We start from the raw sequence: 26,156 nt of genomic DNA, 5'->3' as shown, positions 1-26,156 counted from the left end.
CTAGTGAGGCCTCAACTGGAGTAGTGTATCCTGTTTTGAGTGCCACATTTTAGGAAAGATGTGCACAAATTGGAGAGAATCCAGAGGAGAGTAACAAAAAAAAATAAAAGATTTAGAAAACCAGACCTCTGAGGAAAGGTTAAAAAAAATGGGCATGTTTAGGTTTTAGAAAAGGAGACTTAAGGGAGACCCAATAATAGTCTTTAGTTAAAGAGGACGGTGATTAGTTGTTCTCTATGTCCACTGAAGGTAGGACAAAAAGTAATCAGCTTAATTTGCAGCAATTGAGACTTTGGTTAGCTGTTAGCAAAAACTTTCCAACTCTGAAGATACTTAAGAACTGAGATAGACTATCAAGGGAGATAGCGGAATCCCCATCGCTGGGAGATTTTTAAAAACAGGTTTGATAAACACCTATCAGAACCAGTGCAGGTATATTTGGTCCTTCCTCAGGAGACGGAGTAGAATGACGAACCCTCAAGGTTAATTCCAGCCCTACATTTCTATGGTTCTAGGTAGGGCTGTCAAGCGATTAAAAAAATTAATCATGATTAATCGCACTATTAAACAGCAATAGAATATCCCTTAAATAAATATTTTTGATGTTTTCTACATTTTAAAATATATTGATTTCAATTACAACACAGAATACAAAATGACAGTGCTCACTTTATATTTATTTTTTATTACAAGTATTTGCACTGTAAAAAACAAAAAAAAATGTATTTTTCAATACACCTAAAACAAGTACTGAAGTGCAATCTCTTTATAATGAAAGTTGAACTTACAAATGTAGAATTATGTTAAAAAATAAAACAATGTAAAATTTTAGAGCCTGAAAGTCCACTCAATCCTACCTCTCGTTCAGCCAATCGCTCAAACAAGTTTGTTTACATTTGCAGCAGATAATGCTGCCTGCTTCTTGTTTACAATGTCACCTGAAAGTGATTACAGGTGTTCTCATGGCACCGTTGTAGCTGACATTGCAAGATATTTTCATGCCAGATGAGCTAAGAGTCATACATCCCTTCATGCTTCAACCATCATCCCAGGGAATACGCGTACATAATGATGACAGGTTCTGCTCAATAACAGTCCAAAGCAGTGCGGACCGACTCATATTCATTTTCGTTATCTGAGTCAGATGCCACCAACAGAAGGTTGATTTTCTTTTTTGGTGGTTTGGGTTCTGCAGTTTCTGCATCAGACTGTTACTCTTCTAAGACTTCTGAAAGCTTCCTCTACACCTCGTCCCTCTAAGATTTTGGAAGGTACCTCAGATTCTTAAACTTTGGGTCAAGTGCTGTAGCTATCTTTAGAAATCTCACATTGGTACCTTCTTTGTGTTTTGTCAAATCTGCAGTGCACGTGTTCTTAAAATGAACAACATGTGCTGGGTCATCATCCGAGACTGCTATAACAAGAAATATATGCAGAATGTGGGTAAAACAGAGCAGGGGACGTACAATTCTCCCCCAAGGAGTTCAGTGACAAATTTAATTTAATGCATTATTTTTTAATGAGCTTCATCAGCATGGAAGCATGTCCTCTGGAATGGTGGCTGAAGCATGAAGGGGCATACGAATGTGTAGTATATCTGACACGTAAATACCTTGCAATGCTAGCTACAGAAATGCCATGCAGATGTCTGTTCTCACTTTCTGGTGACTTTATAAATAAGAAGCAGGCAGCATTATCTCCTGTACTAACTTGTTTGTCTTAGCGATTGGCTGAACAAGAAGTAGGACTGAGTGGATTTATAGGCTCTGAAGTTTTACATTGTTTTGTTTTTGAGTGCAGTTATGTAACAAAAAAAATCTACATTTGTACATTGCACTTTCACAACAAAAAAATTGCATTATGATACTTGTATGAGGTGAATTGAAAATAGTATTTCTTTTGTTTATCATTTTTACAGTGCAAATTATTTGTAATAAAAAATAATATACGCTTTGATTTCAATTACAACACAGAATACAATAATATATGAAAATGTAGAAAAACATCCAAAATATTTAATAAATTTCAATTGGTATTCTGTTGTTTAACAGTGTGATTAAAACTGCAATTAATCACGATTAATTTTTTTAATCACAACTATTTTTTAAATCATGATTAATTGTTTTGAGTTAATTGCTTGAGTTAACTGCAATTAATCAACAGCCATAGTTCTAGGATTATCACTGCAATTCTGTACCCAAAAATGCTCCATGTACTATACTCTGCAACTCATTTCTTGAAAAAATTTAAGAACAAAAAAAAGCAACAACCAAAGGGCACATTAGCCAACCCAGTTTTTATAGCAGACTAAAATGCACAAAAAATTACAATAGTATTGAAACATAAGGACCGCTAGTTGATAAAATTCCTCACTATAAGCAAACCTTTTCTAAGAACCCAACTCTTCTTTACACTGCACTGAATAAGACCTGACCCTGCAGACTTTTATATTTATGCAAGCAAATTTTACACACCAGAGTAGTCTAACTGACCTCATGGGGTTCAGATTTGTTTGAAGATATGTAAAAACTCCTGCTTCCTTTGGCACAGCACTGTAGATTTGCTTAAGTAGGAATTACTGTTAAAAAATCCAGTGCAATGTTTTCATCCACTTAGACACCATCCTAGGAGGATCAGTGGCCACAGAAAACACTATGGACCAATAGATTAGAAATGGGAAATAATTCACCCAGATTTCAGTACTATTACGGAATACCAGATTAAAGCAGGAAGTAGCCAGTCATAGATGGTGACTGAGATAGCTACACCACTACAAAGGTGGCCATAACCTCAGTATTTCCTGATACTATTGTCTTCATTCTGACCAAAGGAGTTATGAGGCATGTAGCAGACATAGTATGGGCAGCAAAATATATGAGGAGTAAGGAGCTAGAACAGACTATAGGAAAAGTGGTAGCAGGAAGAAAGATAGCAGTTTATTTTTGTATATCCAAGGCAACTGAGCCTTTCGCCATTTACTGAGGAGCAGAGAATGTGGCACCAACCTTGCAGGTGCCCCATGTCAGATGGGACACCCCAAACACAGTCTAAAGGAATTTCAGTGCTCATGCACAAGTTGTACCCAGGCAAGCAGCACGATCACAAATACCCCCCTAGAGAGGTGATCTTGCACATGGACACCTTATGTTAGCTGACAACATACAGGCACTGCAGATATTTGGAAAAAGTGGATCACTTCTGATCTGTTCGCGCATCTCATGTCAACAGCCAGGGGGGCCCTGGGCATGCAATAAATCAACGGGAACACACTCTCTTCCTGCTAGTAGTACAGAGCTCCCAAGTAAAGTCCATGGGAATTTATCATTTACTATCCATGCCACAAGAGGTCCACATTGTCAGGTACAAAGCCACCATGTGTGTCCACTCAGCACAGATAATTCCAGTATTCATTGTTACACGTGAGCTGGTATGAAAATGCTCTGTCCCTACCTCTGACAAGTATTAGGACTTTCTCAGGGTCACTGGGTGGTCAATATGTTCCTCCAAGAGCCAAGATTTATAGATATTCCAATCTGATTGCTAGCATCCCATACGTGTGAGAAGGTATGGGAGTAGAGAGTATCCAACATCACCTCCAGGGGTCAGGAGCACATGATTACTGTCGAAGGGGCTCGGTGCTGACTTAATCTCCTGCAGAAGGCAAGGTTGTTGTTGCTCATCACATTAACTGCACTCAGGCTCCCTGCCACAACCCCTGATTCATCCCATATTCCATGACATTCACCAAAAAGCTAGTTAGCAAAAATCAGATTCTAATTGTGACTGCATGATACTAGCTGGACACTAACAATGACTCCTGTTTTGGCAGGATGCATCTCCTCAGTTGCACTCCCAGGTTGCCAAATGTCACTTTCTCCCCAATGGACCACATATCTCTCTCTCTCTTACACACACACACACACACACACACACACACCCTTGTCATCAACCTACATGGTCACACCCATTACGTTGAATGCATAACCAAAACATACACCATTCTGAGGAAGCTCATTATAGGCTCCTTCAAGTCTGACATGAAGAGAGTCCTGGTTGGATCCTCCACAGACAGAACTCCTCACCGGTTTTGACACACAGTTCAACCCACACCACCTGCCGGTTTATGCTGTGAAACAATTTTCAGTTCCTCTGAGCTGCCTCAAGGAGTGCAGAGGGCGGAACACGCACAAAAGTACAGTTGATTGATCCAAAGCAATTTGGGAAATAGGCATGCTGATAAAAACCTGCTTTGACTGTAATTCACTCCCTGTAGATGGCCTGGCAAATAATGAAGCCTCTGTATGAATTAGCAGAGCTCTTATGAATTGGTTTGAAGGAGTCTGATATTGAGGACCAACATATTCCCAGTCCAGTGCTTGCCCAGCACAAAGAGAAATGCTAACAGCTTCAGAAAGCAAGGTACAGTGTGCCTTTGTCTGTCTAGATTTACTCTTTGACATGAATGCCAATACATGGCCAATACATGACCCTGCCCTCAAAAGACTCCATGTCAGTCATTTCTAGCACCATTATGCATCTACCATCAGCTCAGACTCACTGCCTCCTGTCATATTCTGCAAGGCAAGTCAGGCTGCTTCAAAACCATACTTTCATCACCAGTGAAAATGCCTTGGCATATTTCAACATGACCCTGAAGATAACACAAAAAAACTCATACAAACCAGCCAAACAGATAGTTGTGGTTCCATAGTTTCACACCATTCTAGCCCTGCCCCCAAAATACCCACCTAATAAGCATAATGACATCATAACATTTTTTAGCCATTATCTTAGTCCAAGGATAATGGTGCTTGCAGGATAACACTACAAGGCTGAACAATGTTTGTTCCAGATAGGCCAGCTGCCACGTCAGACTAATTCACTCACTACATTAGAGCATCAGGTCCCTTCTGCCAATGCACCCTTTAGTGTTACTACTCATGATTGGACTACACAGGTAAAAGGGACACATGGAGAAAAGGGACACAACGACAAAATGCAAATGGAAGTTCATTAATCTGTGAGTGTAAAGCAATACTTGCTGGAATGCTAGCTACTTATCTAAGGCAAGCCAGCAGACAATAAGGCCAGTTACTCACTAATTACCTAACTGGTATGCAAGTATGTCCAGAACGTGTCATTAACAGGCTTTGGAGTACGCAGAAGATTTTTAACATCTAGTGTGTTAATATTATTAAGTCATAGCTCTTAACAGAGATCTGTGTGAGAACTGCAAGTTAGCAAAGATGCCCAGCTGCTCTAGCTCTTTGGGATTCATTGATTATAAAGCCAGAAGGAACCTTTAAGATTATGTAGTCTGCCCTCCTGAAGAACAAAGGCCACAGGACTTTCTTGAACTAATTCCTGTTTGAATTAAAGCATATCTTCTAGAAAAAACATGTAATCTTGATTAAAAAAAATTCCAGTGATACACACTCCACCATAACCCTTGGTAAACTGTTCCAGTGTTAATTACCTTCATTGTTAAAAATGTTCACCTTATTTCTAGACTGAATTTGTCTTACCATTAGATCTAATTGTATCTTCATCTAAAAGACTGAAGAGACCTGTTATCAAATTTATTTTCCCTGTTGTAAGTATTTACAGAGTGGGATTAAGTCACTCCTAACCTTCCTGTTGTTAAACTAAACAGACTGAACTCCTTCAGTCTATCACTATAAGGCATGTTTTCAGGCTCATGGCTCTTTTCTGAACCCTCTCCAATTTATCAACATACTTCTTGAATTATGGACACCAGACCTAGACCAAGTAGCAGTTAAGTTTCTTGACAAAATAATCTGTCTCAAATGTTCTCAGTGAGTATTAATATGTTTTACAAGTACCTGATCCCATAGCCTCACTAAAGTATCAAGAGGAAGATAGTCATATTTATCACTGCAATCTCAAATTGGAACATGTCCCTCCTCCTGAAGCAAAATCCATACCTCGGGACTCTGCTTTGATGGCAAATTCCAATTTGAGATTGCAGTGATAAATATGCAGCCCTCAATATTACTGCTTCACCCAGAAGCAATATCCCACCTCCTCATGCAAAATCCATGCCTTGGGACTCTGCTTTGATGGCAAGTTCTTCCTTTGGTAAGTGCTTCAGCATTTAGTGGTCAGAATACCTGCAAGATTGCTGCCTGTCTGTACTTGCTTATTATTCTGGCAGTCATGGACAGTGGGTATCGTTGGCTGGGGGAGGCTGTGCGTGGCTCAACCCACACCCTGCCCCCAAGACCACACCTGCAGTTCCCAGCGCTCTGCCCTGGCCCAGGCTGGCTGGGGCTGGGGCTGGCCGGCCTGCCTCCCGCAGGGACTCAGGGCAGCTGGGGCTGGGACCACGCTGCCTGGCTCTCGGCCCATGCCACCCAGCACTCCAGGGCTGGGGGCAGTGGAGCTGCACTGCCTGGCACTCTGGGGCTGGCCTCCTGGACCACCGGGATTGAGGGTGCTCCAGCCATGCTGCGCGGCCGTCCGGCATTGGGCTGGTGCCTGCAGTGGGGACGCTGTGGGCTCCCACATGGGAAGGAGGGCATACTGGGAGAGGTGGGGCCTTGGGCACAAGCGGCTAGCCTCCCTCATCAGCCGGGTCACTGGCTGCCCATGCTTGCAGTAATATTCGCAACATCATCAAAACATGACTAGTTGTAACAGAACACCCATTTGTGGGTGAGGCATTAACAGTGCAGGAACTGCTTCCTCACCCATCTAAATTATCCAGTCTGGATTCTGCCCCGTTGTTATCCAGCCTTCAATGGAACTGGGGGCTGGGGGTGGTTCTTGCGAGACAGCATTAAATATCATATTGCTTCTGAGATAGATGGCAATATGGGTAAAGGTGCATTGCCATCACAGAGAGTAAAATAAAAGGAGGAAGAGTAGTGCCTGTTGTTTATATATGCTCAGCGAGCAGAGACTAGCTGCCATGAAAAATCATCAGCCGATCCCTGATTCAGCAGGATGCTATAGAGACAATAATATCAGAAATGGACAATGCACATAAAACACAACTGCCATTTCTGGCACAGAACTCAATCCTTCTGTAGTAATCAGACATGGTGGCAGACCACAAACCCAGGGCTGGGTTTAACAGAGACTATATGGTATACTCGCAGCAATCCAGAAAATGCCTTCAAATTTATAGCCTAATTTTGAGACACTCCAATAGGTTGAAAGCACTGAGGAAGTATGGGCTGAAGACAGCAGTGGTTCATGATGGTGTAGCCTTGACACTTGCACAGTCTGTTTTGACTGCCAACAAAGAGATGCAACTATTGATGACAAAGATGTGAATACTTGTGTAGGCCAAATTGTGACAGATAACTCCCTCCACGTGCAAAGGTGTAATCAATCGATTAAGCATGAACCACTGTCAGCATCAATGTACAATATATTGATGTAGCAAGCCTGCATCTATTATAAATTAAAGCCTATAGTAAGGTGTCACACACCAAGGTGTAGGCAGTGTGATCTAGTGCATGGAGCAGGAATCTAGCCTAGTGGTTGGAGCAGAATCAGAGGGCAGAACTGGAGGTGTGGTCAGGAGGCAAGCCAATGGTCAGAACCAGGAGTTCAAAGGCAAGCAGGAATTAGGGCTGAAGCAGAGCAGGTGAAGGGTGGAGCAAGGGCTGGACAGGAAGCAGGTCTGGCACAGTTTTGGAGATAGAACATGGTGAACAGCCACCACACTGCTGTTATGACAGGGTTGAAATGGTGATCATAGAATCATAGAATGTAAAGGTTGGAAGAGACCTCAGGAGGTGATCTAGTCCAACCCCCTGCTCAAAGCAGGGCCAATCCCTAGGCAGACTTTTACCCCAGATCCCTAAATGGCCCCTTCAAGGATTGAACTCACAACCCTGGGTTTAACAGGCCAATGCTCAAACCACTAAGCTATCCCTTCCCCCAAAATATATGGAGATATACTTATTTCACAGAACTGGAAGGGACCCTGAAAGTCATCAAGTCCACACCTATGCTGAGGGGAGGGATTCACCCACTGATACCTGCCCAAGAGGTGGTAGCTAGGTCAGCAGAAGAATTCTTCCATCGACCTAGCACTGTCTACACTGGGGGTTAGTTCAGTATGGCTAAGTCTCTCAGGGGGGTGGATTTTTCACACCCCTAAGAGACGTAGCTATACTGATGTAAATTCCTAGTGTAGACCAGGTCTTCATGTGGGTTTACTGGGCCCAGCCAGGTTCATGGGATTGCTTGGCAGAGGCAACAGAGTTCCTGACACAGGTGAAGCACTTACATTGGGAATTTCAACCAGAAAACATCTGTCAAAATAGTGGTGTATGGTTCAAGAAGTATTGCCACGCTCCCCTCCTCCTGATCAGCTGTACACAGTGATCAGGTGTACTGAGATCTCCCCTGCAAGCACGCCATATAGCGGTGGAGTGAAAATATTCATGCCGGAATCCACTAGCTCCTGGATACCATTAAGGGTGAAATTACAGCTTGCTAACTATACTATTGGCTGAATGGATGGCACAAGTGTGAGTCACCTCACAAACAAGAACATGATTCTCATTTAATGGGATGAATTCAGAACTGCTTCAGCGTTTTCCTCTAGCATCTTGCATACTCTGAATCAAATGCTCGTGGGGTTGATGGAAAGATGGTATTGCCATTGTTGGCTGAGCCCAAATGATCCAGAGGAAGTTTTGTGACATTACATATTGAATCTCAAGCTAGCATTGCCACGGGGCATTTTGTAGGGAACAGTGTCATTGTGAATAGCTGCCTGTATGCTTCTTGCACATATTTGCCATTTCCTCTCATATCCAAGGGGTTTTGACAGATCAGGGTCGGCTGTCTGACTATGAATTTGGCATTACATTCTTTTCCAGTTTTTGAACTGCCTTATTCATAGTAATGGGTTGCTACTTAATTAACTCCACCACTTCTAAAGTGCATGCCACATTTCTGAGATGGCGTGGAGGGGAAGGGATGGGTGCATTTCCTCAATGTCTATGTAGCCCAAATACCACAGTGGTACTGCAAAGAGAGCTCATTAGGTTAAGTAAGGAAACAATACATTTTCAGCATCAAAAATATGATCTTTCTGTGCACAAGGTGTGCTTGGCATGAGTATGAGCTGTGTCATGCCAGCAGAAATGTTGCTTATTTATGGATAATGGCTTATTTAACTTCCTCTTATATCAGCTCTTGCAATGATAATATAACAATCGGAGTGCAGGAAAGGAAAAATGAGTTCTAAATGATCTTGGAACCTGGTAAATGAAGCCACCTGAAGCCCAGGGTCAATAGTGTCTATGAATGTACAGGTATGGCTGGGTGTGGTCACCCTGACAGGCAATTCCAAACTGCAGACTGGTCTGCACAGCTTCACAGGCTGTTTCCCAGGAGTTCATGGAGGTCTGGACCACACACCCTGCTGTGGATGACTGGAACAGTCACAGAATGCTTAACCCCTCCTCAGTGCAGTCACTAGGAGATCCACCATTCACTATGGTTTCTGTCCCTGAAATATGGTGCAGAAATTTGTATCTCTTGTGGTTTCAAGCCAGGACAACAGGTGTCCCCATTATACTCAGGATGCCCTGGGAAACACTATGGTGCTGTCATTTCATTTCCCAATATCAGTAATACGTTGAAGATGCAACAAGGGCATTTCTGGGTGCCCTTGGGGCCCGTCTCTTACTGACACACTGATGAAGCACTTTCCTCCCATTCCATACACACAGCTATCTGATAGCCACAGTTTTGCGGAGAGGAACATTAGTGAAACGCTCTTATGTGTTCCCAGGTGTTTCCAAATAAGGTATTCCCCATGCCTCTCTTACATACACACCTTTACTACCATGCACAGTGCTGGACAGCAGACCAAAAACTTAACATAGACAGGTGCTATATGTGGAATCATGTGGCCAATATGACTTCAAGGGGACTACCTATATAAATAAGGATTACTCACATGGGTACGGGTTTGCAGGATTTTCTATGTCCTTGGGGCTCACCACGTTTCCATTCTGAGTGGGCAGCTTATGTATACATTTCTGCTTCTTGCATTAGTTTCTGATGTCTATAACCTAAGATCAGACTGCCACATACCTTTACTCCATACCTGACACCAGCCATATTGAATGGTAACACATGGTGGAGAATGCAGAAACAAATGTATATATTGGACCTACAATGTTCTTGTTTAAACAAATAAAAAAAGTGGGGAGTGAAAAAATACTTTCATTCAACATTATCTAATGTCTGTCTTACCTTCCTATTGGTCCCAGATCTCCTGAATCCTGGCTGCCAGCTTCACTGGGGGTGCTCACTGATTTCGAAGAGGGAGACATAGGGGTTGGGACTAAATAATGAAAATAACAGGTATCCCATGTTAAATCATGCAGCGACTGCACTGATGAAGAGCAGTGTCAGACAAATCAAAACCAATCAACCAAATTATAGTGGATAAATGATTAGGAGTGTTTGAAATGGTGAAAGCAAATAAAGAAAGGAAAGGAAAAGAAAAGGAAAAGAGTCAAGTGAATTTTTAAATATTTTTGGAAATTTTAAAATTGTAATGAATTTAGACAGACTGAAAGCCAACTCTAATTCTATACATAATTGACATAGGGATACTGTGGAAGTAAAGCAACACTGCTGTTTCTTTTGCTAATTTTAAATTTGATTTGTAGAAGATTTTAAAAAATCAAACCTTTTTGTTTATTTGTTAGAAATCTAAGTGAACTCTTCTGCTAAAATCAAATGGCACAAGGCAATAAAGCAATTACATTTGAATTTAAATTAAAATCTATTGAATGTGACCTGCGTTTCTTTGTGTAAATCAGATCCAAAGTAAAAACAGAATGGGGAAATCCAACCAGGTAAAAAAAGCCTCTTTCAGCAGCAATGAGAATGTATAGGAATGTATTGTTGTGGTTCAGTTTTTAGGTAATTCGAGTCACAGAGTGTTACTGTTTCTGTTGGGGGTCTGATCCCAACGTTCACTGAAGTCAGTGAAAGACTCTCGTGGACTTCAATGGGCATTTGATCAGACTCTTAGGCATTTTCCTTTACTTTCAAGGGCTGGTATATTTCATGTATATGTATATATATGCAAAGACAGGTTTGTCTTACTAAGTAGGAAAGGAACAAATTTATAAGAGTTAAAGCTCTTAAGTGTAGAAACAACAAATACAAAAAGTAAAATAAAAAAACAAAAAACTTCTTTTAACTGTCCGAAAGAAAGACTGAGATGTCTCCTGTTCAGATTTAATGCAAGTATCCTTGAAAGCAGTCACATGGAAGAAAACACAGAAAGATTTTAATGCACAGTAATGGTTTCCATTTGGTTTAAATCATGTGCATTTTCCTTTTACATTTAACAGAGTAAAACTTTTAACTATTTTGTTATACCCTATAAGATATAATGACAGACCTGTCAAGAGACTTGGATTTTCCATTTGGTCAAATCTTTCACACATATTCTCACTAGGGATTGGCAGAGAAATGACTAGAGTATGAAAATGAATTCATTTTCATGACAGCCCCTTGGCAGGTACAGGCAAGCAGTGGCTTTGCATCTTTGGGTATGTCAACACAATGGAGCTGGGGTGTGATTCCCAGCTCAAACAGACATACTCGGGCTAGCTCTCATCGAGCTAGCATGCTAAAACTAGTACTGTAGCCAGAACAGCACAGGCAGCAGGAGTGATGGCAGAGATTAGCCATGCCGAGTACGTACCCAGGGGGTTCAGGCAGTTTTGTATGTGTCATGGCTAGCTCCATGTCGCTGCTCTCCACTGCCTGGACTACCCCATCTACACTACTGTTTCTAGCACTCTAAACTGATGAGAGCTAGTTATGTCTGCACAAGCTGGGGATCACATCTCTAGCTCCAAGTGTAGATGTAGCCTCAGTTTTAGGTAACCCCAGAGGGAGCTGAATATTGTATGCATATCCAAAGGGACAAGATTACAGCTGTTAATGTCTTTTGATTGAGATAAGATGGGTGAGGTTATATCTTTTATTGGACCAACTTTGGTTGGTGGACAGGACAAGCTTTCAAGCTTCAGAGAGCTTTTTTTCAGTCTGGGGAAGGAAACCAGGCTGCTCAAGTTAAATACAAGGTGGGACAGATTGTTAAGCACAAGGGGTTCAACATGTTGTAGGAGACCAAATTCATCTGTTGTAGGACAATAGAAAGTTAGCAAGCAGCATGGTGTGTTACAACTTGTTGTAATGGTCCATAAAACCAGTGGCTTTGTTAAGTCTGTGGTTTTTAGTGTCCTGCAGAGTTATGACTTTAAGTGCCCTGTCTCGTCTTTTGAAGGTGTTGTACAAGTTTCCTTTGAGGGTGAGGACTAAGAGGTCAGATATGGAGTGATTACTTTGTGAAAAGTGTTCACCCATAGATGATAGAGTGTTTTTTTCTTTTATCATTTTTTGTGTGAGTTCATTTGAGAGCATAGTGATTGTCCAGTTTCACCCATATTGTTGTTATTGGGGCAGCTGATGCAGTGGGTGAGGTACACCACGTGTTAAAATAGGCATGTGTAGGACCCATGGATTCTGAAAGGTGTATTGTGGGGGTAGTGATCATATTAGCAGCGGAAATATGTCTACAGGTTTTGCATCTGTTGCTCTGGCCAGATCTGATGCTACTTTGAGTTGGTGTCTCCTGGTCTGTGGTGTCTTCTGATGATGAGTGCAGCAAGGTTGGGGAGTGTTTGAATGCCAGAAGGGGGATCAGGAAAAAAAATTCAGGGTGTAGGCCCCATCAAGTATGAGTTATAATTGTTTGATATCCCATATGGATTTCAGTGTGGGGTCATAGGTGACATCTATGTGTGTAAGATCGGGGGTGGGGAGTTCTCCTGTGGTGAAGCAGGTTCTCCCAGGACATTTAAGTGGCCCGTTCCATTATGTGACCTACTTCTCTGGTGGAATGTCCTTGTTTGGTGGAGGCAGTTTTAAGTGCGTTAAGATCTATCCCAGACTTTCTCTCTGGAACGTATTCTGTGGTATCTGAGTGCCTGGCTGTAGACAACAAATTTCTTGGTGTCTCAGGTGATTACTGGATCTGTGGGAGTGAGCGTGATGATCGGTGGGTTTTTTGTATAATAGATGTCTGCTAGAGTCCATTGTTGAAGCTAATCATGGTGTCCAGAAAGCTGATGCTGGTGTGGGAGTGTTCTAAAAAGAGTTTAATGGATGGGTTATGATAGTTGAAGTTGTGGTGGAAATCTGAGGGAGTTTAGGTCATCTGTCCAGAGGATGAAAATATCATTCATGTATCTCAGTTATATCATTGGTTTTGTGGTGTATTTTTCCAGAAATTTTTCATTGAACCATAGAATATTAGGGTTGGAAGGGACCTCAGGAAGTCATCTAGTCCAACACCCTGCTCAAAGCAGGACCAATCCCCAGCTAAATCGTCCCAGCCAGGGCTTTGTCAAGCCTGGCCTTAAAAACATTGAAGGAAGGATTGAGGGAGTTTATGAAGAGATTTTGATAGCCAATTTTTATGGGGAAAAGGAAATGCTATTGTTTAACAAGAATTAATAATTTTAGATGTTAAATTAAGGTTCTCTGGATAGTGTCATAGTAAACATAGCAAACATCATTAATTCAGGATAGGAAGTTGAACTACTCTGCAATGGTGTCAAGTTTCAGAGGGGTAGCCGTGTTAGTATGGATCTGTAAAAAGCGACAAAGAGTCCTGTGGCACCTTATAGACTAACAGAAGTATTGGAGCATAAGCTTTCCTGGGTGAATACCCACTTCGTCAGACGAAAAGCTTATGCTCCAATACTTCTGTTAGTCTATAAGGTGCCACCGGACTCTGTCGCTTTTTACTCTGCCTTGTGTTTTACGTGTGTTTGGTTGTTGGGTTTAGTGTGCAGTTGCTGGGTGGTGTTAGTGGCCTGTGATATACAGGAGGTGAGAGTAGATGACCTAGTGGTCCCTTCTGGCCTTAAACTCTATGACTCCATATGCAATAGACAGGACATAATAATTTTGGTGCTCCTTAGTAGATAAATATTTATATTTTGTGATTTTTCTCTATTAAAATTACTGTTAATTTGCTTTTATAATATACAAAATGCATTTTCTGATAAGTTAAAATAACCTAACAAATAATTGTCAGACACTTCTTTCAGGATCTGATACCTCATTGCTGGAATTACAGCATCATAATTTATTAAAATAGGTACACATTTCTATAAGTTTTAGTTACTTTCATTTAGGAACTGAGGCAGGAGTTCAGGAGAGCACCCCTATTCAGGACAGCACATAAGAATGTGCTTAAGTGCTTTCCTGAATTAGGGCCTGAATGGTTTGTTGAGCTTTTGGATGTCCCTGAATTTTGCAGGCAGCAGTATATAGGGGGTGGAATCCTGGCCCCATTGAAATAAATGGGAAAACTCCTCATTAATTTCAATGGGGACATGATTTCATCCAGGATATTTAAGACACTTTTGAATGAGAGGGAGGGAGAAACAAAGGAAAAAAAGACAAAATAATTTCTCACATTTGGGATCACACATTGAGCAACACACAGAATAAAACACTACATGCAAGACATGTTAACAAAAATAGATTTGATAATGAAACCCATATTATAAAATCATCCCATATGTATTTAAGGTGAGGAATCTAGGGGTTTAAGAACTAAACAGTCAAAAACAGAAAAGCAATGAAAGCAAGGAATAAACTATATAAAACAATCTAAAATAATGATTTGACTATAAGTTTGTTAATATTTGGATATTTTCCTTTTTAATTCTCTTCAGTTTTGCTTGTTAAAATTATTTAAAATAATAAGAAAACCTTCCACAGAGATATTTTTCTTCTCTGAGTATACAAATGATAAAACTGTATTTATGTCCAATAATTGGTACTAAAGAGATATAATATTAATATCATTGGGTGGAAAGATAGAAGAGAATATAAATAGAGCAGCAACCAAAGAAATCAAACATGGTTTAGAATTGTGTTTATGAAAAGTCCTCTCAGAAATAAAGCTGATGGTCTGCAATGGTAAGTGCTGGAAATGCTATGAACTGGCGTATATGAGTGATATGATATGAATGGTTTCCAAGCAGAAGAGTTCACTTCACTAATACAGCCAAATAACACAAAAGCAAAGCATGCTTTTAATTTAAAAAAATTCATCAACTGTGTAATAGCCACATGTTTACAATGTGCTCATCTAAGTACCTAGAGGTGGTTCTGGGGATATACCAATGCTCTGTAATAAAGCCTCTGTCTCTCTTCTTTTGCGATCTAGATCTGAATCTTCCTGAACTGGCTCTTTCTTTTGCTGCTGATCAGCCTGAATAAAAGATAATAAACAATTAGCTTGAATGACATACAATGCAGTTTCTTGATTAAGTGGGAGGAGAACGTATATGCAACCATGGTTCCTGGGCTATTATGGAGTACTGTGACAGCAATGAAGATATACTTGGGCAGCTCATTTATACTGAATTTATAACAGGAGGACTCTGCCAGTGTTTGAGATTGTATTGAGCCAAAGGGATGTTTGCAGGAACCAGTATAAATTTATATGGAATATTTCTTAAGCTATGATTCAAATCTTTTCCCTATTACTTGTTGGATGCCATTGTACTGTAGAATACTGGGAGGTTAAGAGAGACCTTTGATCTTGATTCTGCATAAGAAGGCTGACATGCTACAGGTAGAGACAGTCATACTGAATTAGCCCTGGTCTACACTACAGAATGACTTCAGTATAACTATGTTGCTCAGGGGTGTGAATAATCCACACCCCTGAGCAACACAGTTACACCGACCTAAGCACTGGTGTGGACAGTGCTATGTCGGCAGGAGAGCTTCTCCCACCAACATAGGTACCGCCTCCTGTGGAGGTGGAGTTATTAAGCCAACAAGAGAGCTCTCTCCTGTCGGATTAAAGCATATTCACTAGAAGCACTACAGCAGCACAGCTTCATCAGTGCAGCTGCGCCGATGCAAGTTTCTACTGTAGACATGCCCTTAGCCAAAATATGTACTGACCCTGACACACTTGAAAGTAATAAATAAATATGGTCGTGATTCTGTTCCCGCTGAATTTAATGGGAAAACTTCCACTGACAGCAATGCTCCAGGAATAGGGCCTACATGAGGCTAAATGTTTTCCTTCCATGGGAAAAAACAATAGAAAGGGAAACAAATGTTCATAACTCTTCGAGATCTGAGTTAGTTTCCATGAAATGCCCCCCTACAAACACACACACACAAGCCTCGCTAGGGGAAAGAGCAGGAGAAAGGCAAGAGGTGGGGCTTTGAAACCTCCTGGTTCCTGATGTCTGTGAGAAGACATACAATCCATTGGCTTGGCTCCCTTCTTTCCCCATGTCTCGCTTAACTGGCTGTTAATACATACAGCGTGTTTAAAACCACTTATGGAGTGGAGTAAGGTGGCTCTTCTTCCTTTCCCCTCCCTGACTGACTTTATGGACTGTTTATTGGTAATTGTACAAAACTGTATAAAATGATAAAAAGATTAAAAGAGACAACATGAATTAGAACTTTTGATTTCTTGTATCGCATCAGATTCCATAGTAATTCTATGAAACACGTGAACAATATTAAGGTGTCAGTTTAAAAGGAAACCAGTTATTAATAAGGGATAACAGGTGCTTTAGACTACAGTAAGTGTTGACAGTCGAAGGCAAAGAAATATAATCGCTTAATGCTTCTTTGACTTTGCATGAAAATGAATATCCTTTCCCTGTCAATTCTCACCTCTATTTCACTAAGTGACTGAATAAAAAGAAGCACAAAACCCTTAATGAAAAACCTAATGCATATTGTCAAGGACAAACAAACTAATATGTCAATCAAACTTTAATAGAGCTGAAAGATGCACTGATGACAGGAGGCTAAAATGCAATTGCAATTATGTTTTACTTTAGTGGAGAATCATCACTGTAAATCTGTTACCTTAGCCAGCAATCAAGCCAGTCTTAAGAATAAAAAACAAAACAAAAAAACCCCAAAACATTTATTTAGGTTGTAATGGGTCAAAAAAAAAAAAAAAAGGCCTTCTTCCCCCACTAAAGGAATTCCCAGAAGAAAGCATTGTGGCAAATCTTATTCCTTTCTACATACACATGCATATCATGTTGTCCAAACTGTTGTCTGTTGACAACTTGTATATTCTGGAGGTGATTTTTATTTCAAATTTTCGTGGCTGAAATTAGCATTTTTATTTTAGGCTTAAAGCTGCTGTGGTTATAAGGATCACTTCCTACATGACACCTGCCCTACGTACATCATATTGGAATGCTAAACCTTTCCGTAGGCTTCTGACATTTTAATGAGTTGTGCATATTTACCTCTTTCTTTTTCCTTTCTTCTTCCTTCCGTTTCTTCTCCTCTCTTATTTGTGCTAAGCGCTGCTTTTTGCGCTCAAGCTCAGCTTTTAAATCACTTTTGTCTGACATTTTGACTCTATTGAAAAATAAAATAAAGTTATGGAAACTGAGAAAAATGGTCAGAATTAAACATTTTTTCTGTTTACTGATTGCATCAAAAATGATATTCGAGATTATTGTAAATGTATAGTTATATAAGCATTGATCCTTAGTACCATAGTGTAATATGGTAAATAATCTTTGTTAGACAATTTCCCATTTTAAGACACCACCCCAAAATATCCCTGTGCTACCCCACCTTGGCCCCACAAGGGTTAACTGTGCATTTCAGGCTAAAGAAGCCACACCCCTTCACCTCTGCTGGGCATGCCCGGAGGCAAGATATAAAAGGAAGCAGCCCAGCTCAGTGTGGGCAGGATGCTGAAGGGAGAGTACGCAGACAGCAGACTCTCTCCAGGGAGCTGCTACAGGCCCAGAGCCAAGGCACGCAAAGCACCAGACGGATTCCAGGCTGCCTAGTGAACCCAGAGAGGAGGCCATGCCATCAGAAACTACACCGCCTGAGTACCCCAGAGACCTGCAGACCATCGCTGGCAAAGGCAGGGTAGGAAGCAGGCCAGGGGACTTAGACTTTGCTCCGATGGGTGAACCAGGGAACCAGTCAGTGTGTTTCAGGAGGATACTCGGTGGCGAGTAACCCCACCACTGCCAGGGCCCTGGGCTGGGGCTCAGAGGAGCAGAGAGGGCCCGAGTCCTCCTACCCTGAGTGCCACACACCTGTGAGTGACACTCCACTTCCCCAATGGGCCAATAGGCCACACAATCCCACAGAGGTGTGCAACTTTATTGACTCCAGCCATTAGGCCATGCTACCTAGAGCAGAAGGGCTGCTCTATTGACTCTGGCCACTAGGCTGTACTACCACGTTTTATAGTAAGGGTCACCAGCATACGCCCTAATCGACTGCAGTACACCTTCTTCCCTTTCTTTGACCACACATGACCCGGCACCCTGTGACGGGGTATATCTATCCCGAGACAGTGCCTCAAACATTGGGTAAAACTAACTTTAGTACTATGTACTAATGACTTTTATTAGAAGGTCACCTTTTTGAAGCAACTGCTTTTTGTCAGTTTAAATGGAAGCTTTAAGGCCTGAAAAACTCCCACTGATTTCAATGAACTTTGGATTAGACACCAGGAGCTCAATCATATTCCCACGGACCCCTGTTGTAAACTTCATACTTTGGTGCAAGATCAGGCTCTAAATATTAATGTCAGCCTTATTTCTTTTGTGACCATTTTTATATCCTGAGGGTATATTGTCCCCCCGTGCCAAGTAGCCAAACTGGGCACCAAGGATTTGCTAGGGGGTAGAAGTGAAAGTGAATCTTCACCTGAGTGAAGTAATTGCCCTTCTTGCAGGATGAAATTCACTCCTCCTTCTAAGGATTCATGCAAAGTCTTCGTAAGAAATAAGCTCTCACTGTTTTGAACAGTCACCAGCCTCTGCAGTCATTTGAGTGTGCCCTCCAAATCAAGATTATGTTTGTTTATTTATTTTACAGATAGGTGACCTGCAGCACAGATCATATGAAGCAGGAATATCTCCCAAAAGACTAACTAATGCCAGACTTGTGCTCTAACCATTAAACCATACTGTTACTTCACAAATCATTGACTTAACTGGCTGATTATTTACTCAGTCTGTAACCCCAGCTTCAGAACCATTATGTACTATTATGTAATGGCATCAATAGCGATTTATTTGCTCAATAATACTTTACGTAAAGATTCCTTCAGAGACACTAGAACAGAGTCTAGTGTAAAGAGCTAATTACATACCTCACTGACCACATACACATTACAGCTCAGAATCAGTGTGGTCAATGCAAATGGCATGTATGTTAGGCCTGAATAAAGATATTGCAGACAAAACCAGGTATGCCAACCTGACCAAAGTCAGGCTAACAGAGGCTTGTGGGTAATTCCTGAGTGAAAAACACTGAGAAGCAGCAGCATGTCTCACAAGCGCTGGGAAAAAGTGAGATAAGAGAGAAGCTGCATTCCGGGCATAGTCCCAGATGTGCTGTGTTAGGGCAGCTCCTTCGAAGAACTGATAAGAGCCCTAGTTTCCCAGCCTCCTTGTTTTCACTCCCTGGTTTTGTTCTTTGTTTGTTTTTAACTCCCCTACAGTTCTAACTTTAGGCATGCATGTATACTAAAAGGTGTCTAGTTTCTAGTTGTTAGAAGAAGGGGGTGGGTTGCTCCAGTGAATAATTTATGACGCGACGGAACTGTCTATATAGGCTTATACTAAGATGTAAAGAGCAGGCTGGTTCTCTCTGGAGACGAGCTGCTCTCTATTGATGCGTGCACTTGTCAATAAAGAGCTTTTGATCGGACCTTGCTGGTGTTGCCTGTCTCTCTAGCGGTCAGACAACGAACTTTGCCGTCTGGGGGTTAGAGTCCCTGACATGTACATGCAACAGAGGTCTATTGTCTGATGCAGTGCATGGGAAATTTAAATGGGTGACTCTCCAGTGATACTGATGACAGCTACATATAAATCAGTGCCTGCACTGACAGGAGATAACCTGGAAATCTACATGCTAAAACAGACATGACATTTCAAGCTCTCAAATTCTTGTGCTGTCACAAATTTTCCCCCTCAAAACAAGTAAAATGAGTCCATCATATAGCAGGTACTGACAGCAAAATTTCCTGGGAACTCCAAATACACAACTGAAATTCTTATGTTGTCCTTGAAGATATTTTTGTTTATGGAGGCTGAGGAAACAGAGAAATCCAAGCAATATGGGGTAAATGCATAAACACTCAACAAATCTATAGCAGTAGCAGAAAGAGCAGGATCGAGAGCATCTGCTTCAGCACAAACTGAGCTGTATATAGCAACTCATGCAAGTTAACACTCCTCAGGCTGAAGTCACACACCAGCACAAACACACCAGCAGTTAAATTCCTCTTTATCCAAGCCATACTTCAACACAGAATGTAGGGCTGAAGTTTGTGGGCTGCATCATGGCACAGTAGGTTTCAGGATTTTCAGGCTTCCCAGCCTACAGTGGTTTCCTGGTTCATCCTCTACCAGCTCAGTGTAAATGTAGAAAACAGCAGGGGACTATGACTATGGAAGATTCAATTAGCTAACAAGTTTTGGCCCATCTGGCTGTATAATTCTACATGTGGCCATATTTTTTTTGATAGCCAGCTGGATTACTCCTCCTGTCCTGGCTCCATTCATAAACATAAATGCATTGTTCATTGTTTTCAGTTTGAGAGAAAGAAAACAAAACAGCCAGAACAATGTTAGTCCACATAAATAGCACAAAGCAATATTACCTTAAGCAACAATAATAATTTCTGGGTGCCAATGAACCATGTGATTAGTCAATATAAAAGATGAGATCTTTTGAACAGGCAAATGATTAGAAAATAACATGACTTTTTAATGATAATATCAGTATTACTCTGCCTTTAAAATCTGTGTTGGATTTGTGGGGCTTGCAATGATATGGTCTAAATCCTGTTTGAAGTCAGCAAAGAATTCATGGGTGAAAGCTCATGCTCCAAAACATCTGTTAGTCTATAAGGTGCCACAGGATTCTTTGCTGCTTTTACAGATCCAGACTAACATGGCTACCCCTCTGATACTATTTGAAGTCATTTTCCTAATCTGTTGCACACATTTGAATGCTGATTCCAGAGTTTCCCCTAGGAGCCCTTAGGACTAAATAAAGCTTTTTGCATCCTTTTAGTGCTGCAGTTTGGCAACAGAGAGTAGGATCCTATTTCTATGCAGAAAATATGCAAATTTGTTTTAAGGCTGATGACAGAAACCCTGAGGGCTTAACTTCCCTTTCAAGCAGTTTTTCAGATATCAGTTGAATAGGTTTCCAGAAGATGGTTCTTTTAATGTCAGGACATCAAAATGGCTTTTTCCATGATCTGAGCATCAGCTATTTAATCTTTCACTGTTCCTTTATGACACTGCAAACCCCTCATTAAGAGCCATAATGTTCTATTACATATGTGTCTTTTTTTTAAACACAGTGAACCTCACATATAGCAAAGATAATGCATTAAATTTCATGAGGAATGCTGCAAGAAGTCCTGCGTTTCCCTCTTTAAATGATACAAGAGACAAACATGGGGGGCGGGGGTGAAATAGCTCAGTGGTTTGAGCATTGGCCTGCTAAACTCAGGGTTGTGAGTTCAATCCTTGAGGGGGCCATTTAGGGATTTAGTTGGGGATTGGTCCTGCTTTGAGCAGGGGGTTGGAGTAGATGATCTCCCGAGGTTCCTTCCAACCCTAATAATCTATGATTCTATGATCTCTAGCTGCTGTCTTCCTATGCATATTACTGTAATTCTTTGATCTTCCAACTAGCTTACCAGGCTTCAAATGGCCAAGAAGTCTGCTGCTAGGATTTTAGAGCAAATCAAAAAGTCAGATTCCATTACCCCCTTGATAGGACATCTGAGCCAGCCAGCAGACTGAGATAAGGCATTATGCTGGTATTGAATATATTGCTCTTTTTCAATCACTAACCCCTCAGACAGAGACCAACACCTACAAAATCTCCACCAAGCATTCTCAAAACTACAATACCCGCACGAGGAAATAAGGAAACAGATCAACAGAGCCAGACGTGTACCCAGAAACCTCCTACTACAAGACAAACCCAAGAAAGAAACCATCAGGACTCCACTGGCCATTCCATACAGTCCCAGCTAAAACCCCTCCAACACATCATCAGGGATCTACAACCCATCCTGGACAATGATCCCTCACTCTCACAGGCCTTGGGTGGCAGGCCAGTCCTCGCCCACAGACAACCTGCCAACCTGAAACATATTCTCACCAGTAACTGCACACTGCACCATAGTAACTCTAACTCAGGAACCAATCCATGCAATAAACCTCGATGCCAACTCTGCCCACATATCTACACCAGCAACACCATCACAGGACCTAACCAGATCAGCCACACCATCACCGGTTCATTCACCTGCACGTCCACCAATGTAATATATGCCATCATATGCCAGCAATGCCCCTCTGCTATGTACATCGGCCAAACTGGACAGTCTCTACGGAAAAGGATAAATGGACACAAATCAGATATTAGGAATGGCAATATACAAAAACCTGTAGGAGAACACTTCAACTTCCCTGGCCACACAACAGCAGACCTTAAGGTGGCCATCCTGCAGCAAAAACACTTCAGGACCAGACTTCAAAGAGAAACTGCTGAGCTTCAGTTCATCTGCAAATTTGACACCATCAGCTCAGGATTAAACAAAGACTGTGAATGGCTTGCCAATTACAAAACCAGTTTCTCCTCCCTTGGTTTTCACACCTCAGCTGCTAGAAGAGGGCCTCATCCTCCCTGATTGAACTAACCTCATTATCTCTAGCCTGCTTCTTGCTTGCATAGATATACCTGCCCCTGGAAATTTCCACTACATGCATCCGACGAAGTGGGTATTCACCCATGAAAGCTCATGCTCCAAAACGTCTGTTAGTCTATAAGGTGCCACAGGATTCTTTGCTGCTTTTACAGATCCAGACTAACACGGCTACCCCTCTGATACTATGGGAAAGTTGTTTTAAAATGTATTTGCTTTTAAAATTCCCCATTATGCAGAGTGCCAGCACATGGCCTATGCACTTTTTATATCCCAACAGTGCACAGGAGCTTGCAACTGGCTTTAGAGCTGTTTGTGCCATATCTATCTCAAGTACTTCTATGGCTCCCATCGCTGCAGTATCTGAGCACCTCACATTCTTTAATGTCTTTAGCCTCAAATCACCCCTACAAGGTAGGCAATTGTCATTAATCCCATTTTACAGATGGGGACTGAGGCATATGTCTACACTGCAAAATAAGACCCATGGCAGTAAGTCTCAGAGCCCAAGTCCAATGACTCAGGCTCACACTACAGGGCTAACAGTAGCAGTTAGACATTCTGATTCAAGCTGGAGCCTGGGCTCTGAGACCCACCCCTCTCGTTGGGTTTCAGAGCCCAGGTTCCAGTCCAAACCCAAACGCCTACGCTGCTATCTCAGTCAAGCCTCACTGCCCAGGTGTGGATGTACTCTTAGTGACTTGCCCAAGGACACAAGCAGCCTGTGATAGAGCAGGGAATTGAACATGGGTAATCACATGTGGAAGATAAGATTGTTATGTATTCTTTGTCAACTTTTTCTTCTCCAGCTGTAATGTTTCCTGTTTCTTTTATTATCTAGTTGTAAAAATGTAGTGTAAAAGGATTGCTTTTACTTATGATTGGGGGTGGATGTGATTAGGGTTCTGGACCTTTTCATAGTCTGACTTCACATTCAGCCACTTGTTAATGGGTCTCATTAGATGTGCCACAGTCTTCTGTGCTATTTCCCATGGTGCTTCAACTGAGGCATCACAGAAATTGGCACAACAGCACAAGGGGCTCTCCTGGCATCTGAGAAGAACCAACTGCAAGTAAATATGCCAGTCTAATTCCATGAGATATTAGAGATGGGAAATGGGCTCGCAAAGTAACATCCAGTCCACAGGTTGGGAACCACTGGACTAGAGAACCAGCCCTATAGTCTGGGAACTCATTTCTTTTGTGTTCATTGTCTGTGTGTTTTTTCATCTCAGTGATATTTGGTTTTGATTCACCATTTCCTTTTATGGCATGTGCGATTCTAGTCTATTCTACACAGATTCTTATAGCACCCTCATCACAGAAGTAACTGAGTACCTCCCAGTAATGTACTAAGAGACATGACTAACATCTGCCACGTGAGGTAATTTATTTCTATGTTACTCCATCCGCACTGTCATAGTTTCAGGAAAATGGAACCTATATTCCCTTTCCATGGTTCCTCAAGGGCACCCGCTTAAGATTTCTAGCTCCCAGGCATCACCTCTCTTGTGTGGAGACCCGCATCTCTCTCTCTCTCTCTCCTAACCAGGGAATTTAAGGCTGCACAGCCCCCTGCCTTACACTGTGATATCCCCAGCAAAGCAATCTGCCTAAAGGCCAGAGCCTTTGATGTGCTTTCTCTCTGCAAACTATGAACAGCATATTGCCAGGAGTTAGGTTACCGCACATTCTAAGCAAGCACATTTACTTTTAAAGTAAAAGCATTACAGTGAAAATGTATGAAAACAATAAAAATTCCTATTCACATGCTAAAAGCCTACCAAAGGTCACACAGTCTTACAGAGCCCTAGCAAGCCAAAGTCCTTCCAGCCCTTCCACAACGGTGGGAGCTCTTGGACAAAAGGTCCCATCTATTTGCTGGACGAGAAAGTCCAAGTCAGTTTAAATGCAGCCTTTTTAAGCTAAAAGACCTTTCAATGTCTGTTCTCTGGAAAACTCAGCGCAGGGAGTGGTACCTCTGTGGAGTAGTTACAACCTGAGTAATTTACCTTATTCACTCCCGACTGTTCTTAGTTCCTGGTAGAGCTGTGGCAACCTTCCTCCCATGGAGTTGCATACAATCCCTGTCCACAGTAATTCATACATTTATACAATATGCTCCCCAAAGACATTACATGTGATTACAATATCCATCACACACCATCTCAGTTTGCTACTTTCCTATCAAACTGTGTTTGAAAGCCAGACATAAACAAAAGGCCAGAAAATGCTCCATTTGACTCCAGTTCCTGTGTCTACTATGTAAAGAATCTTCACATTCCTAACCTAATTACAAGGAAGAGAAATGCTAGGCAAACAGCTGATAAAGAACAAGGTGCAGGCTGACATATTTTTCCTTGAAGGGCTTATCCAAGAAATGCTTTTTGAGAATTTATGTCACAACCAGGGCCTGGGCGGTCTGATCTAGTGGTCAGAGCAAGAATCAGATTGTATCACATACCAGAAGGTCAAAGTCCAAGGCAAGCCTCAGGGCAAAACCAAGAGTCAGGCGGGGTCAGGTTACCAGAACAGTAGCAACAGTGGGTATTGTAGGGGAAGCTGTCCAAAGCAGGGTGACTCCAACTGCATGGACAACTTCCTGTTCCTGTGCTGGGTTTATGGAGAAGCCAGGGGTGGCAGGTTTGTAGAAATTTTGGTGGTGCCCAAACTCCGTCCCCCCAATTCTGCCCCCCACTTGCTCAAGGCTCTGGGAGGGAGTTTGGGTGAGGGAGGGGTGCAGAGGGATGGGGTGCAGAGGTGAGGGCTGTGGGGTGTGGCTGAAAATGAGGGGATTTGAGTGTGGGAGGGGCTCAGGACGAGACTAGGGGTGTAGGGGGTGAGGGCTCTGGCTGGGACTGGGGATAATGTGTTTGGGGTGCTGAAGGGGCTCAGGGCTTGGACAGATGGTTGAGGATGCGGTGGGGGGTGAAAGTGAAAGCTCTGGCTGGGGTGTGGGTTCTGGGGTGGGGCAGGGCTGGGGATGAGTCTGGGGTGCAGTCAGGCTGCTCTGGGACAGGGGCCAGAGAGGAGGACTCCCCCCAGCCCTTCCTTGCCGGCAGCAACAAGCTCTGGGGGAGGAGCCCCCTTTCTTGCCCCCCCAGCAGCACACTAACCCCCACCACTTTCACTGCATGTGCTTCTAGGGCCTCTCTCATGTCCAGGAATCTCCCCGACCTCTCCCGTGGTGGGTGCCAGGGGGTGCTGTGTTCGCCTCCTCCCCTGCTGTTGCCCCTGACTGTAGCCTCACTGAGGCTGAGAGAGGGGGCTGCCTCCTTACCCAGCATGGGGCAGAAGCAGTGACTGTGGGCTGGGAGGGTGTGCTGCTGGACGGTCCTGCTGG

At 42.3% G+C, this 26,156-nt stretch overlaps 1 protein-coding gene across 8 annotated transcripts in view; it reads right to left on the bottom strand.

Moving 5' to 3' along the window:
* The window catches only part of DYNC1I1 (dynein cytoplasmic 1 intermediate chain 1), a 255,658-nt gene that overhangs the window by 219,294 nt on the left and 10,208 nt on the right, over positions 1-26,156 (bottom strand). For 6 of the 8 annotated variants that reach the window (XM_050941720.1, XM_050941715.1, XM_050941718.1 and 3 more), the window contains exons 2-4: positions 17,343-17,457; positions 15,199-15,313; positions 10,249-10,339 (exon numbers count right to left, since the gene is read on the bottom strand). In XM_050941720.1, the coding sequence (XP_050797677.1) occupies positions 10,249-10,339; positions 15,199-15,313; positions 17,343-17,450 (314 nt within the window). In that variant the 5' untranslated portion in view covers positions 17,451-17,457. The remainder of the gene's footprint in view (positions 1-10,248; positions 10,340-15,198; positions 15,314-17,342; positions 17,458-26,156) is intronic. The other 2 variants (XM_050941714.1, XM_050941717.1) reach the window with 1 other exon arrangement.

The sequence above is a fragment of the Gopherus flavomarginatus genome, chromosome 2 (genome assembly GCF_025201925.1).
Source record: "Gopherus flavomarginatus isolate rGopFla2 chromosome 2, rGopFla2.mat.asm, whole genome shotgun sequence".
In the NCBI taxonomy this organism is placed as follows: Eukaryota; Metazoa; Chordata; order Testudines; family Testudinidae; genus Gopherus; species Gopherus flavomarginatus.
The sequence above is the reverse complement of the archived record's forward strand: the minus strand, read 5'-3'. Positions and strand labels throughout refer to the sequence as shown.